At 33.9% G+C, this 17380-nt stretch overlaps 1 protein-coding gene across 1 annotated transcript; it reads left to right on the top strand.

Annotated features, from left to right (window-relative positions):
• Nucleotides 1–3237: 3237 nt before the first annotated feature.
• Nucleotides 3238–5161, top strand: LOC149541671 (UDP-glycosyltransferase 85A1-like). Its single transcript, XM_089796099.1, has 3 exons — nucleotides 3238–3815; nucleotides 3938–4503; nucleotides 4722–5161. The coding sequence occupies exons 1-3, from the start codon at nucleotides 3305–3307 to the stop codon at nucleotides 4983–4985; spliced, it is 1341 nt and encodes a 446-aa protein (XP_089652225.1). The 5' UTR covers nucleotides 3238–3304; the 3' UTR covers nucleotides 4986–5161.
• The last annotated feature ends 12219 nt before the right edge of the window (nucleotides 5162–17380 follow it).

Here is a 17380-nt window from a genome sequence, read left to right as displayed (position 1 = left end):
GATTTATATGTTAAGTATTTTGTGTACTTGGATGGCACAATGGAAAAAGGTTTATTATAAGAAAAATTCTACAATAGGTAGCTTACTATAGTGTCCTTTTGAATTTATCTTGTTTTGGCAAGGTCAGTAAACTTGCTTGGCGAGGTAGCTTTTTGTATGTGGATAACATCAGAGAGCTCTAACTTGTATCTAATTTTTGATTGAGTTGTATGAGCAATTAGTGGAATTGAAAACACTTGAAGAAACAAATGCAGGTCAAAGTTGTCACCATTGAGAAGTGTATTAGCATCTTCAATCAGAGATAGAGACATAACTAAATGGATTCATAATGAATCTATTATTGGTGGATAGGTGTTAAACATTGTTTAGAATAGAAAGAATGTAATGCAAGGACAAGTTATTTGTGCAATACCTAGCACCACAATCACACTATTGTATAAGTACAAGACTATGAGTAGAGGCAATAGAAAAATAGTAGGTTGTCATATTTAAAATAACATGGGTGAAAAAAATATTTGACCATTATTCCTTGTGCAGACGAGTATGAAAAAAATGAAAAGTTGGGCTAACGTAAGTTGTAACGAAAAATATAGCAAAAGATAGAAAGATACACCTTCCCAAAACAAGTAGATAAGAGTATAACGTGGAACTTGTAAATGATAGATACAATAAATCCTATGAATAAGAAGTGAAAACAAAGTTTGATAATAGAAGTAAATAGATGCACATTTGCAGAACTTGGGCTATGGTAATATAGTTTATTAGTATTTGTTAGAAAAGAAATAATAAAAAAGAAAATAAATTGTCATAACATCAATTAAATTGATTGATCAAAACTCAAACTTTGCGTACAATAAATTTTTGATAATAGATCAATAATGTAATGGCGTAATTATTTTTAAAATAAGTAAAGATTTAAATTAAACAACTTATAGTAAAACCACAAAAAACATAGAATTATGAAAAAATAAAAGGTAAAACTATTTATTTGAATAGTCCACAAAAATGAGGTGTACATAGTATTAATTTGAACGTTCTAATAACTAATACTGAAGATTGTATTTATTTGAATAGACATATTTTATTATGGAGGAGTTACACTGAGGTGAGGATAAAAAGTTTAATATTTGTAAAATATGCTAATAATTTAACAAAAATGATAATGAGGAACTTATGAGCTTAAACAAAATAATTTTAAAAAGAACAATAAAATAATTTCAATGTAGTAAATGTAATATGAAAAAACTATAGCTTATTGAATATTAAGAGTAACATTTAGTTTCTAATTTTGTGAATTTAGAAATGTAATAAAATATAATATAAAATTACAGTTTAGTACAAAAAAGGCAGATTAACAACAACATGCCAATATTCATCTATATTGATAGGATATAGTCATTTAGGTTGTTTAGGTAATGATGTCTTGGTCTAGAATGCCCTACTAGCATAATATTTTTTTAGAAAAATAGAGACAACATTTGATAGGGTAGATATATTTTTTTAAATATTTGGAAAACATATATTTATGAGACTCTTTACCAAGAGTTTATAATAATCGATATACATTCTTTATGGATTGAGTACACATAGATTTCATATCAAGTTTACAAAGAGGAATATGGCCATCTACCAGCCCCAAAAAAAATCCTGTAACAGTGAATAACAAAACTATATCATCGGTTTTGCAATGTCCACCATCTATTTCAAGTTTGCATAGGGTAAAGCACATTATATTAAATCCATAACACATTGCTAAGTGTGGTTGAAGTAGTCCTAGAATGCATGATGAATGACTAAAGCATTGCCTTGATAATAATGTTCATCGCCATTCATTTCCCTCATTTAAGTAAAAAATCCAACACATTTAGTATAATTGGTATGAAAATTCTTAAGCATATAGTATATAGCCAAAACTTCACATTCTTTAACATCAAATGTATGCCCACTTATTACTTTCAGTTGTTTAACATTTAGTTGAGAAACAAGATTAAGTGAGCTTGCATAATGCTCAATCTTTGTTTATGGAAACCCTTGGTAGTTGATGGATGAGTTTGAGGCATTTGACAAAAGTGGAATACTTATTTCAAACATGCTACTCTATATATCTATAATATAGTCTTGAAGTGGATGATGTGCCATGACCTATAAAATAGTTTAAATGTTAAATATATAATTGAATACAAACTAAACATTATTTTGGGTTGATGTAGTGCAGTTGACATAAAAAAATTGACCATCCCCAAGCCACAAGTGGGACAACATTAGTGGATAATGCATATAAATACATCATTACATATAGAGTTTTATAACAAAACAAATTGAAAATTATTGTAATAATTTAATTTTAGATACAAGATAAAGATATTAATTTGTAGAAAGAAAAAGTTGTTTATTAAAATTTTGAAGGAAAAAAAATGTCAAATCCAAATTCTATTTAAGTAATGAGCAATATTTGAAATTGATATGATTAGTATGACTTTTATTTAATCATTTTAATCAATAAGTATAATTTATGAGTAACCTTTGCCATTAATTTTTTTAGTTTACATTTTTATTTAATATTTTGAAATTTTTTGTTTTGGAATAACAAATAATTGTTCTAGTTTTGTTAAGGTAAATTAATTTGTATTTAAGATTCAAGAATAGAAGTAACATATGTAAGTAAAAGATTTAAAGGAAAAAAATGGATATTAGAATAAGATATATTAGTATAATTTTCATGATTAAGTATTCTAGAAGTCTAAAAGATGAGTTATGACATAGTAATAAAAATATATGAAGAAAGAGAAATAATCATGTTTTCAATGGTTCTAAATTTGATGACAAAATTATTCATTACATCTAGGTGATGCAACATAGGTGAAGCGAGGGGACTCCATGGGATACTCCAGCTCAAGTGCGCTTAACTACTATGTTTCTTGAATGATTCATAAGGCACAAAAATTCTTTGATGTTTTCGCAAATGTAGTTGCAAACAAAGTGGACTTCACTTCAGATAAAAGTCAGTAGTTAGCATGTTTTAGCTGGAATATTATTGGAATGGACGACCTCCAGGTGTATTAGTGAATATCACCTAGATGTAATGAATACTAAATATTCCATTCATTCTAATTATGAAAGATAGGTTGTTGTGAACTACTGGTCATTAAACATGACTATTGAATCATGACAGAAGATGAATTATTGAGAGTTTGATAGAGACATGTGAGGTTCATACTCCACAGATTGTACAGATTGTACACCGATCAGGCTATGGTCTCATACCAAAAATTATGCTCAACCATTGTATACTAGATAAGGACAAATGGTGGCTCCTGTGCACGCAGTAATCGTGTCGGCTCCTACACAGGGCCATGTGAATCCAATGATGAACCTCGCGGAGCTGCTGGCCATGCGAGGATTCTTCATAACTTTTGTAACCACTGAATGGATAGATCAGCAGCTTTTAAAAGCATCTTCCAAAGATGCAGCCGCACGTGACCGTGAGATCCAAGAAAGGGGCTTCAAATTTCGGTTTTTGACTGTTCCAGACGGCTTGCCGCCTGATCATGGCCGAACTACCGAGGTTGGAGAGCTTGTGGGTGCGCTGCAAAGATTGGGCCCTGCTTTACAAAGTCTGTTAACTGCAGCTGATGAATCTCAAGTTGTACCGTCAATCACTTGCATTATTTCGGATAGCTATTTATCCTGCACGGCAGAAGTGTGTAAAAATCTTGGGGTTCCTAGAGTTATATTCTGGCCTACTTGTACTGCATATTCCATTATTCACAAAAACGCTCACTTTCTTCTTTCCCTGGGTCATATCCCTGTTAAAGGTATTTTTCTTCTACTTTTTGTCATGTACCGTGTTTCTTGCTCTGTTTGTCTGTATCGTTTATTTCCTTTTTGTTTCTTGTTTCACTTGATTCTGCTAAAATGACGAAAAGTGCTATTGCAGAGGAGGACTTGAAATCAAAAGAGAAAGTCATCACGTGCCTTCCCGGAAAAATCCCACCAATCAGGCCAACCGACATTGTCTCCTTCTTCCGCGAGAAATATATCTCTGAAATCATCTACGAGCACGCACTTTACGAGTCTCGCTTCCAAAGCATAGCGGACTACGTGCTGGTCAACACTTTTGAGGAGCTTGAAGGAGGTAAAGAAGCACAAATGGGTCTCAGCGTTAATGGCTGCCCTGCTCTGGCAATAGGCCCTGTCTTTCTTCCAAATTTCTTGGAAGGCAGGAAATCCGTGTACAGCATGTGGGAAGAGGATGAATCCTGCTTCCAATGGTTAGATGCTCAAGCAAAGCAATCAGTGTTGTATGTTTCCTTTGGTAGCATTGCTGTAAAATCTGAAAAGCAATTGCATGAACTGGCTCTCGGACTGGAAGCTTGCGGGTACCCGATTTTGTGGGTACTGAGATCAGATATAGCAGAAGGCAAGTCCGTAGATTTACCGGACGGTTTCATGGATCGAACCAGGGATCGGGCCCTCATCGTTAGTTGGACCAATCAGCTCAAGGTAAGGCCCCCTGTTACTTTTGGTACAAAAATATGTTACATGCCGTTCAATCTTTAAAAAGGTCAGTTGACTTTGAATATTTAACATTTTTTAATCAAATCTTTGTACGTGATATTTAAGTCATATGCTAATTAGCTTGCTATATATGTATGTTATTGACATTAAGATACGAGATTTCATAATTCATATCTAAAATAAGTTTTTTTTAATGTTTGTAGTTGCTCTCTCACCTTTCTCTAGGAGGATTTCTTACACACAGTGGGTGGAACTCTACTCTTGAGGCAATTAGCATGGGAGTTCCTCTCATTGGATGGCCTTATTTTGGTGATCAATTTCTTGATTGTCGATTTGCAAGAGATATATGGAACTTTGGCCTAGATTTTGAGGGTGTTGATGTAGATGAATTCAAATTGGTAACAAAAGAGGTGGTAGAAAGCACTATAAAAAATCTAATGGAAGGTTCTATTGGAAAGGAATTGTGAGAAAATGTTGTGCAGTTGAAGAAGGCAGCAAGGAAGGCAGTGATGGAAGGAGGAACTTCTCATACAAATTTGAGCACTTTTGTAGAAGATATGCAAAAGATAGCGAACTCGAATGTTTGAGAAGTTGCCAAATCTTATCTTGTAAAAATAATCTTTTAGCATTTCTTTATTTTCAATATTGGAGAAATTATTGAACATAACCAATGATTGTAGATAGTAGTTTTCCACAATCCATTAGAATTCTTAGCTGTGTTTTCTGGGTAGATTGTGTTACAATTTTTGCATCAACGTTTCGGATCACACTCTGTGATCCATCATCAGGATGAGAGAGCTGAAGGAAAAAAGTAGAAAGATTGCAGACCCAATAAGGATAAAAGGTGGGGAAAGGAAGGGGGGTTAGGTGCACCACAATCAAGAAAAGTTTGAGGTTCAACAATAGGGACAAGGAGGGAAGGGGACCCCAAAAAGAAGATAAAAATACATCCAACCACAAGAGAGAAGACAACCACCAAAAATAATGATAGATCTACTATTAAAAACCAAAGTGAAAGAAAAAATAAAACAAATGAGGGTGACCCGAAAGGTGAATATGAAGGCTGGAAACAAAATAATAACAAAACAATAGATGAAAATGTACAAATATGCAAGATAATTATTATTACATAAAATTATTATATATATAAACAACCTTAAGAAATGCTAACGAAATTCTAAATGAATAATGACCAAATAATATAATAGAAATTATTGTTATATAATAATGGTCATTATTATATAATAATAATCAATATTATATACTCGTAATCATTACTATATTATAATAAAGGAAATAATGGTAATAGACTAAAACGACACTAGAAAGGGACTATGAGATAATAACGACATGGATACAACATAAGAGCGCTAAAGAGTGCTTGTATGTGTGTGTGTCTAACAAGGACACATGCGTAAACACCATAGAACAAATTTGACCCACACACACACACGAAAATATAAAGAAATAAAATGAAAAGAAAATGAAAATAATTATTAAATGAATAAATAACTAAAATTTTTTTTTTTACAATAATAATAATAAATAAATTATAACAATAATAGTAAAATAAATAAATAGATAATATAAATTTAAAAAATAAAAATAAATAAATAATTTAGAAGCCGAAAATATGAAAAGCAAAAGATAAAATAAAACTATAAGAATAAAACTAAGTGAAAATTGGAATGAAAAAATGGGGGGGGGGGGGGGGGGGGGGAAGCAGGAGATGTAGAGCGGAGGATGATGAGCGAGAGAGAGAGAGAGAGAGAGAGAGAGAGAGAGAGAGAGAGAGAGAGCATTAGGGGTGGCAAGAAAAGTTTCTGATAGATGATAACAGAGGTTGCCATGAATGGCTAAGAAATAACCCTTCATCACGATTAAGATTCTGCGGGTGGTTGCCAATGGCAATGGCCTCTTTGATTTTTCGCCTAAAGAAATTGTCTTCCTGGCATAAGACTTGTGTCTTCTCTAGGCAAATGTGGTGTTTAGTGGTTGAGGAGTGCTCAGCTAGGGCTGACTTGGCAACTCGATCGTGTTGTATGTCAGCCCCATGTTCCTTTAATTGAGTTTTGATAGCACGCCCCGTTTCCCCTATATAGGGAACACCACATGAACATTCAATCTTGTAGACTCCAGATTGTAAAAGGGTATCTTTTGGGTATGTTGGCATGACATACCCCCAAAGTCATGTGAAGCACTTTTGATCTAAGGCTATGAGATGGGTGAAGTCACAAATTAATGCTAAGGCTTAAACATGCGAGTCCATTAGATCATCAAAAGCGTAAGCATATGATTTCAATGGTTTAGTAGTGGCTTGCCCCATGATGGTCACAACACAACAAAATATTAGGCCACTTAATTGGAACACACTATGGGATGAACTCAATATTTTTATTTATTTATGATAGGAGATTTTATTTATTATGTTGAATGATATGGAAGCTTTTCAGAGAGAATGAATGTAATACTATGTTTTTTTACATTAGCTTACCAATTCATGTACCTCTAAATGATTTATTTTCATTTTATGTTTGTACTCAAGCTTCATTAATGTTCAATCTTATAGATATGTACTCATTCACTCTTCTTTTGGCTTAAACACTCACACAATTCCCAAACATCTCACTTGAATTTGATTCTAGTTTTTTTGGTTAAACTCTTTCTTTACCATTGCATAACTCTTTTATTTAATAGTCATTTCTTATATTTTACATTGATAATCAAAATCCATAACTTTTACACTTACGGGGTTCTTCCCCTAACATCTAACTTGTCATTTTGGCATGAGTCAAATCTCACTCTTAAAGGCAACTTTAATAACTAGAGTCTCACAATAGGATAAAGATAACCGCTATTGAATTTTCTCTAGAGATATCACTAGCAATGTCAAGAATCTCTTAAAAAATAAGAGTAAAACATCGATAGAACATACGAAGTAAATATAACAAAGAAAAAATTAGAGTAAATATGCAAGGTTATTTGTGTTGCATTTTGAAATACTCTTACCCACTACAATTTTTGCAAGTAATGAAATACCAAAATCTATTTTCCATTAATTCTTGATTTCTCTAGAGAAATTTTGAGATAGGTATGGAATACACACTCATATAAGGAAAAATATAATTAATGAACTCATTTTTTAACCCTTAAAATGGTCATATTAAAGGGCAATGAATGCGTATAATTTAAAATACACTATATTTGAAGAAGTATATACCTTACAATGTGAATATCTTATATTTTAATGAGCACGGAAATATGTATAAATCATCCTCTCACCCAACAATGATAAAAAATTCAAGTCTCAAATGTAGATCCCAAGGCCATTTTGGTTCAAATCTTTCTTTAAAAATAAGATTATAGTCATTATAGCTACTTTTCTCATTTTGCTTATTGTTACCCTTATATTATCATGCTTAATAGAGTCCTTACTAAAATATGATGACTTGAAATACTCACAACACCCTAAATAAGAGGGATTGAAGATCCGTGAATAAATTTTCACCTTAATTAAAATTTAAAAAACTACATTTTTGTTTTTCAATACTAGGTTTTATTTATCTTCTATAAGAGAACCATGAATTTAATGATAAAAAATTGAGCTCATGATATAAGACACTTACTTGGTTGGATCACTTTAACTTAAAAGGCAACACACACAAGTTTTATGATAAAAATTTGATATCTTAGACGAAAATCATTATTTTGGTTTTTAATCTTTATGGTAGAAATCTATAAGTTCCATATCAGTTGATAATAGAAAGGATTCCATAATTGATTTTGTGGAAAAAACCAGTGTGGAATAATTTTCTTCATGAAATTAAAAAACACAAACATTTATTGATGTTATTCTACTTTTCTATCACTAGCATCCAAGGTAGATAAAAAAAATATAACCAACATTTCATTTATTATTAGCAAAAACATTTTAATGTTTGACCAACTAGAATGTGATAAATGTCGTAAGGAGTTCTATAAAAGAATGAACTATTTTGTCAAATGTTGTTGTGAGTACCATGGTAATGCAAAATGTGGAACAACACATAAGGTATGTGAACTATTTGACAAAATGTGTAATGGAAATGTGATTTCACAAAATTCTATGATACTAGGAAATGCACAAAATGGATTTCCTAGAGATGCTCTCAAACTTTTTTTGAGGTCATGAGGAAGTATGAAGTATGTTTTGTGCTCTAACGTTACAAGCTTCACTTGTATTTTGTTTAGCATGCAACTGTATTAGATTAGTGGACAGGGGATCTAATTGGATATGTAGACAAGTAACAAGAATTAACAAGGGATGCAAGTGCCGAAGTTCTTGCTTTTGGTGTAGTAGGTTTTTGGGTAAGAATTGAGTCATACTGTACATGTAGCATTTTTAACATTTAATGATGGTGACATATTAATAAAAAAATTTATCTAAAGAGTGTTAGGTAAAGAAATATAGAACTATGTTGCATGGGTAGTCTTAAACAAAACATTGAACATAAACATTAAGTGCACAACAAAGTTGGTTTGATGATGGAAAGATTGCATGTTATTTCTCTTTCCCCCATGCACTTGTGTGGAATATTTCACTTGATGCCTTTTGCACACTCACATTATTGAAATATTTATTACTGCATTAACTATGTGCACTAACTACTTACATGATCATTTAATGCACCTTCCATAAAGTCATTAAAAAACCTTTAAAAGTATTTCTAAATACAACCTATCAAGTGACTCAAGTCATAAGCATAAGGTAAATTGGTTTATTTTTTGTTGTTAAAAGTGCACAAATTTTAATTCTTGCATAATAATCTAACTTGATTTCGCTCTAATAATATTTGAAAATTGAAATATAAATTATTTAAAATATTTTTATCAATAATATACAAGTTCTATAATGTATATAAAAATGTACAATTTAATTATTTTAATAGAATTAATACATGATTCAATAAAAAGTTACAATACAATATTTAATTTTAATTAAGATTGCATAAGATGCAAATTGGCATCTAAAGAAGCTCGTTGATTAAATGATTCTTGTTAACCAAAAAAGGTTTCCTTATTTTTCTGTAGTTAAGTCATTTCATTAACCAAATCTATTACGAAGGGATTTATTGGCCACATTCAAGAATACCACCTAAGTAATTCTTTATATTCCATGTCATTTGTCTATTCTCGAGTTTAATGGATGTTGAATTTTTTGATTTGTTACTGAAAAAACTTATCCATAACAATTTTTTTAAAAATCCTTTAAAAAATAATAATATTATAGATAAATTTTCATAAATATATATGAATGTTAAATAATTAAATTGATATAGTAATTAAGAAAAATCTATAATAAAATTATATGATATAATACATATGAAATCAAGTTATATTTAAATATTTAAAAAGTGTAAGAAATATAAAAAAATCATCTCATAATTTCGAAAAAAGGCATAATTTTTTTTAAAAATCATCGAGAAACTAAATTTACTAGGGATAGATAATTTGAAGTTTACCCTCCCAATGTGTCTCTTTCTCACTTTGCCACACCACATGATATTTGCCACAACTTGTGCTATGTATTGCCTTTTGGTGGGGAAGAGAAGGCATATGACAACCAATATTAACCTAGAATCCTACACATGTCACATATGTTTTTGTGTAACCTTGAGTAGCCAATACTAGTTATTCGATGACCTGACAATCTCTACCAAATCCATCAAGCTGATATTTGGTACCCTGAAAAATATTAGAAGAATATGGAGCATTCTTATGGAAGATGAACATGATATATAAGAGAAGTAGCAGTTCTTTCAAAGCACTAATGGATGTTGCATCATACATATGAGGTAGGCATCCACAAAGGAAAGTTGAAAGCATCAGTAAAACCATAAGCTATTAAAATGGAGCATGCGTAAACTAGATTTTGAATTCAATCTGTGTTGAATACTACGAGGTCCCAATGCTAATATTTTTCATTAGAACCACCAAAGAAAACACTTTTTTGTGAAGAATTTTTCTAGTAGTGAGTTTGTGCCACTCAGACAAGCTTCTCACTTGCTTTACTAAAGTTGTCATTTATGAATTGGGTAGTTTCTAAACTTATCATCACTCTAAAAATATAAAAAATGCTGTCACAATGCCCCCAATGAAAGGGAAAAGGTTTGGACATATATTTAGACATGAAAAACATCATTTATTACTCATATTAAGTTCCAAAATATGGCTCCAATTGTTTGCATAGTAACTCAATTTGGTGTTTGATTTCCTCAATGAAATCAAATTTCTAAAGCTTCCTTTGGATCTATTTTGTGCATCTTACTATAATCACATTTTTTAATTCATTTGTTTATTTCCCTTGTTGATGAGATTCTTCATTGGTTGCTTGACTTTATGTAGGTATTGATTGTAATATATATAACCGCTAGTTGTGATTAAGTTTCATCTATTGGTAGAATTCTCCTTTTATGGACTATAAAAACTATCTTACTTTTATTTTATGATATAGTTCATAGTCGATGTATCACATTGCCTACTATAGTGAAATTGAATTTCTTGATTCGAATTGTTAGAAATGGTTTTGAATATTAAGAAGACTTAATCCTTCAAATCTGCTAATCATTTTGCGACAGAAAAAAAAATGGAGTTGTTCCTAAGGAAAATAGGGGATTCAACAAAAATAAAGGACAAAAATAGGGGAATCATCATTGTCGTTGTTGCTTGTGCTATCTTGTAAAGTGCCTCTTTCTCAATCTCACAAGCCCTTTCCATGACCTTTTCATCCCCAATAATCCAACAATGCTTCTCTTTTCCAACGAGGGAAGTTAGAGTGGAAAATGCATGAAACTTAATGAGCATTTTGTCTTCCCTATGCATGGACTCCATTGAACCTACAAGAAAAGGCTCAATCTTGGCAAGTAAACTGGGCTCTATGACTTCTGATAAAAATCCAGGGGCTTTTGATCATTTGACATCCATGATGGTGAAGGAATATTCACTAGGGTTTTGCAATGGTAGGGCATTGGTTAGATGAAATAAACAAAGGAAATTTTGATGCAAAGTATATGGTAAAAATGTTAAAAGAAGCCAAGACCACAACATAGAATAATGTTGCATAAAAGACCTCCTCTAGGAGCAACTATTCCATTTATGATTTGCACGGTAATATCCAAGATTGCCTTTAGCCCTTGGTAGTTACTTTATGCTATGCATAGGATGGGCATCAATCCCACCAACATGATCTTGCACCCATTTTCCATGAACTTCAATAGTAGAGAAATAAAGAAATTGAATCTAAGGCTAACTGTCAAAATTCATTTCTGAAGTGGATTTGGCTATATTTCAGATGTAATGAAAACTAAGAACCCTGTTAGAGTTTTAGGTGACTCCACAACACCCCTAGGATCAAATGAAAGACCAAGATAACTTCCACAAGAGATTAGAAAGATAATTGTATGAAGATGCAAGAATTCTATTATTGATAATGGACTTGATTGACATCCAATAGATTGATTTAAAATGTACATAATAGGCCACCTTATATAGGAGAGGCGATAAGAGACAATGATAAGGAGAAGATAAGCTATCACCCACGCAAGGTGAAATCACATGTCCACCAAAGGTGGATCATCCTCCATTATGTAATGAAGTACGTGCAATGATGAGGATGATAATATGATAAGTTCACTAAAGGTGGAATAACAACTATGACCACCTAGAGTGGAATTCTCCTACACCATGTGTTTAATTGAGGTGCAGACTCCTAAGTGTCTCAATCACAAACTACTATGCAATACATTATCCTAAGTAAGCTTAAGTAAGTGTAATTAGAGAATATTTAATTACTCCAACACTCCCCCTTAAGTGCATCTTAGAAGAATGCACTTAAACTCACAATGCAAGATGGGTCCCAGCTACTAGGCCATTTTAGGTACCCATGTAAAATATGCAATGCAATACATGAAATCTAGTCTCTCATAACGTGGAGAAAGAGAGAAAACCTCATGGGAAAAACCCTCCTCCAAAAAGAGATATGAAAATAAGATGCATGGATGGATGGAGTACTCAAGACCCCCCAAAAATTGCATACATCATGTATATACAATTAATGAACCCCCATATGAAGGAAATAAGGAAACATGATATCCCTCCATAATGAAGAAGCTCCAATGTGGATGAAGAGTACCTGCAAGGAAGAGATAATCCAATGCCTGGAAGAAACATGTCTCTCCTTAGGAAGAGATAAATACATCAAAAGATGAAGAAGCCACTACATGTAAAAGGTGAGGAAGGAGGAAGAAGGTCTCCATGTATGCATCTATGAAGACTAAATAGGTGTCTCCAATTTCAAAGATTTTGTCACACCATCAAACTGATGTATGAGATGTGAAAAATCAAGAAAACATGAAGAGTTGGGAAATCCAATCTCCAAAGAAGGTGAAGAAGTATCTCGAAGAGAAACCTCCTCAGATTTATTAACCAAATATGCCTTACAAGACTCATTTGAAAGAGCATCTAGGAAAATATCCCACACTACAAGATTTGAAGCATAAAGATCATCTTGCTAAATAGTAGAACTCACCTCTAAAGAAGCGAGAGGTGGATGAGTAGGAAGTTCAACACTTGTCTCAAGAACAAAATCATTCATGTGTCCAATGTTCTCCTCACATGAATTATTCACCCTTGATATAGGGTTAGGTACATCATGAATATTATCATCATTATGAAAAAAATGTGTAAAAGAATAAAAGCATGATGTATGATCAACAACTCCCATAGCTATGACATCTCTAGTCTCCATGTCCCTAATATAGACATAATCAGGAGTGAAATCAAAATTTTTACCTTGTGCCCCTTGAGTAATTTGGTAAATGGAAAGGAGATTAGTGGTCAAGGATGGTACACAAAGAACATCATTAAATGTAGGCTTTTCCATAGGAATAGAACCTTTCCCAATTACTTTAATGTATGTATTATTACCCCATCAATATAGATTGAGAAGTACAAGGCTCAATAGAAGAAAAAAATATCCATAGAAGATGCCATATGATGTGATGCACTTGAATCAAGAAGCCATTTACCTTGCTTAGGATGTGTGGAAGCAATGAGTGCTTGTCCTTTGATTCTAGATGATGATGTAGATGTAGCAACTACCTGATATCAAGAAGAAGGAGAAGACACTGATGAGGCCAACTAGATATTGTTATTTTTAAGAATGTGAGTGAGCTCATCAATCTTCTTATGGAAACATTTATGCTCATCATGTCCTAGCTTTTTGCAATAAGTATATTTATCTTTCTATCTTCTAGATGTTTCCTCTCTTGAAGAGGACATGGATTCAATATTATGTTGTGAAGGAGAGTCATCACCTTTTTCATGTTGCTTAGGATCCTTGTGTTCTTTTTTTTCCTTTCCTTTGGGAGCCTTTGGAGAGGAGTCATTTGCAACCAATGCTTGATACTTGGAAGGCTTCAATTGACCCATGTGTGCTAACTTTTCTTGTTCTCTTGTCAGCTGAGCTACAATTTCATCAAGAGAAGGCATTTTGTATGCACTACCAAGAGCATTTGTAGTAGCATAGAATTTGGAAACAAAGATTGAATATTCAGGACCTAGCTTAGAAAGAATAGATAATATAAATTTCTCATCATCTTTAGTAATGCCACAATTAGAAAGCTCTAATCTAATAGAATTAAGCTTAGAGAAAAAGTCTTGAATATTATCAAAATCACATGGACTTAGACCTATAAGCTCATTCTTCAATTTGATTTGTCTTATTCTATCAGGTTTACCAAAGATTCTTTCCAATGTTGTCTAGGCACCATGAGGATGTGTGTAGGATGCAATATGATATAGAAAATCATGAGAGATGGTAGATCTAAGAGAGCCAAGTGCTTTATCCCTTCTATAAAACCATTTCCTTCTTTCTACAACACCTATATCTAGTTCTAGATCCTATCCAAGAATCATTCTAAGCAATCCAATACTCACCAACTGATTAGAAACTGCTTCTTTCCATTCATGATAGCTATATGGAGTGAGTAATGAAACTTTTCAAAAATCCATAATTGATGCAGGAGCATCCAGAGGTATAAAGGCAATCCTGTGTCGCCCAAAAAAATGTACTTAGACTTAGTTTCTGTTTCATGTCTTTACATTTTTGGATACCCATTATGGTCAAATAAAGGTTCCAACTCTCACAGTTCAACTATCAGTGCATTTGAAAATCCCAAAAAAATAGGAGCATGTATTTGGGCCATCATTTTGGTAAACTAGAAGGTGTGAATTAGCTAGATGAATGTAATCATGATTTAGAGAATTCCAGAAAAAGAATCAGGTCAAAAGGCCCCATGGTTTGAAAGTTATTGCAATTTTTCAAATTTTGGAGACCTGCTAAGAATGCTTTGAAGTCAGGTTAGGGGCATTAAATGACCTCGAAAAGGGCCGAAAAAAGGGCTTTCCAAAAATGTAAACGGTCCGTCAACCAGAGCTATGGTTCAAAAGTTATGCCTCCCGGAAGTTCAGTTACCATTTCTAGATTCTTCTAGATTTGCATCGACTTCTAACGTAGCTTCCGGAACCTTCTATTTGGTCGGTGGATGCCTACTAGCACTTTCTAGAATGTACTCCTAGTCCTTAACCCTCTGGGGTCTATTTAAGGAGATTTCTGGCATTGTAAAAGGCAGTTCGGAGTGGAGTTTGAGAGGAGGTACTGAGAGGAGAAATTATCTCCAGATTTATGCTATTGTAAGCCCTTAGGGCATGTTTTGAAGTGTATTTTCTTTGTACTATTTGTACTAGCTTATTTCCCCATCAAGTGGTATCAGAGCTGGTTTTCCTAAGTGTGTAGACAGAGCGCTGACTGTGAGGCAGTTTGCACTAGGACTGTGTGGTTGTGGGTTCAAGTTAGAAGATGCCTCCACGAAGAGAGCGTGGTGGAAGGGCCAGAGCTATTAATCTTGAGGAGGTTAGAGCCCTCCAAAGGCAGGTACAAGCATTGCAAGAGGAGCTCCATAGAGGAGTAAATGTTTCCGCTGGTGACAATAGTGAGGATGACAATGAAGAAGAAGTAATGGGACTAGAAGAGGAACTTGACGGGGAAGTTCTAAATCCTGTAGAGGAAAGGCTTTTTAGGGCCATTACTAAGTTTGGGAAAAGACCTACAATTGAAGTGGGTGTATTTTCAGGAAATCTGAAACCAGATGAGTTGATCGATTGGATCAATGAACTGGAAAAAAACTTTGAGTATGAGGATATCAAGGACCCAGATAGGGTTAAGTTTGCAAAGGCCAAACTGAAAGGCCATGCCAAAATCTGGTGGCAAGAGGTTCAATTGGAAAGAAATAGAAGAGCAAAGGAGAAGATCACAAGATGAGATCGCATGCTGAAAAAATTGAAGAAGCAGTTCATTCCTATGGACTACGAGCTTGATTTGTTTAAGAAGATGCATGGGTTAAAGCAAGCAGGAAGATTAGTCCAAGAATATACAGAGGAATTTTACCGACTCTTGATTAGAGCAGGGCATGCAGAAGCAAATAAGGAGAAGGTTGCTCGTTATATCAGTGGGTTGCGACCTAGCATCCAGGAGGAATTAAGTCTGGTAAGAATGACCAGCGTTTAAGAGGCATACCAGTTTTCCCTACGAGTCAAAGAGAAGGTGAATAAAAGGTTTGAAGGAAGACAAAGAGGGCGTGGTCAAGGAGGAAGGGGAAGCAGTAGACCATCTGGAGGCCGCAATGAAACTCAAAAGAAAAATGAAGATGAGGGTACTAGCTGGAACCAGAGGAATGAGGGTTTCAACCGCTCCCGCGATCAAGACTTTGGAAATTAGAAAGGAAGAGGTAGGGGATGTGGACAAGGAAGAGGATGCTTTCATGGTACCTATTTCCATTGCAATGGAAGGTCACCGTGCCTTTGAATGCCCTCAACGACAAGGAAGGACAGATAGGAGAACTGAGGGCCAAGCTAGGGTTGCTCATGTGGATGAGGATGCACAATCATCACATTCAGAGGATGCAGAAAGAGGAGAGACCTTGGTAAATGAAAGAGTCCTACTAAGTGGTGAGATTGAACCAAGACAATGGAGGAGTTTGTTCCGTACCAGATGCAAGTGTGAGGATAAATGCTGTGACGTGATCATTGATGGTGGTAGCACTTATAACTTGGTATCAAAAGAGATGGTCTCTAAGCTGAAGCTCAAGAGGGAGAAACATCCCCAGCCCTATTGGATTTCTTGGGTAAAAGATGATCATAAGGTCCTGGTAAGTGAACAATGTTTAGTAAAATTCAAAATTGGGAGTTACCATGATGAAGTTCTCTGTGATGTTATTTCGATGGATGTTTGCCATCTATTGTTGGGTAGACCATGGCAGTTTGATAGACATGCAGTACATGATGGACATGCAAACACATACTCTTTGATAAAGGATGGAGTTCGCCACAAATTGAAGCCCATGAAAAAGGAAGGTGAAAAGGTATGTAGCAGTGCTAGGATTTGTCTTGTTGATGGAAGGAAGTTTTTAGATGGCATGAAACATCAGCATATGTGCTATGCTTTGATTCCTACGAAAGATAAAGAAGGTAGTAGTGAAATACCATTTGAAGCTTCAGATTTACTAGGGGAGTTTGGAGATATTATCTCTAATAATGTTCCAGATGGATTGCCACCAGTAAGGCAAATAAGTCATCAAATAGATCTAATTCCAGGAGCTAGTTTGCATAACAAGGCTGCCCACAGGATGACTCCACTGAAACAGAGGAGCTAAATAGACAGGTTCAGGAGTTGTTGAGGAAGGGCTTGATTCAAGAGAGCTTGATTCCATGTGCAGTACCTACAGTACTCACACCAAAGAAGGATGGAGAGTGGAGGATGTGTACA

This window comes from Cupressus sempervirens, chromosome 8 (assembly GCF_028749045.1).
Source record: "Cupressus sempervirens isolate cs-2001-9-10 chromosome 8, ASM2874904v1, whole genome shotgun sequence".
Lineage (NCBI taxonomy): Eukaryota > Viridiplantae > Streptophyta > Pinopsida > Cupressales > Cupressaceae > Cupressus > Cupressus sempervirens.
The sequence above is the reverse complement of the archived record's forward strand: the minus strand, read 5'-3'. Positions and strand labels throughout refer to the sequence as shown.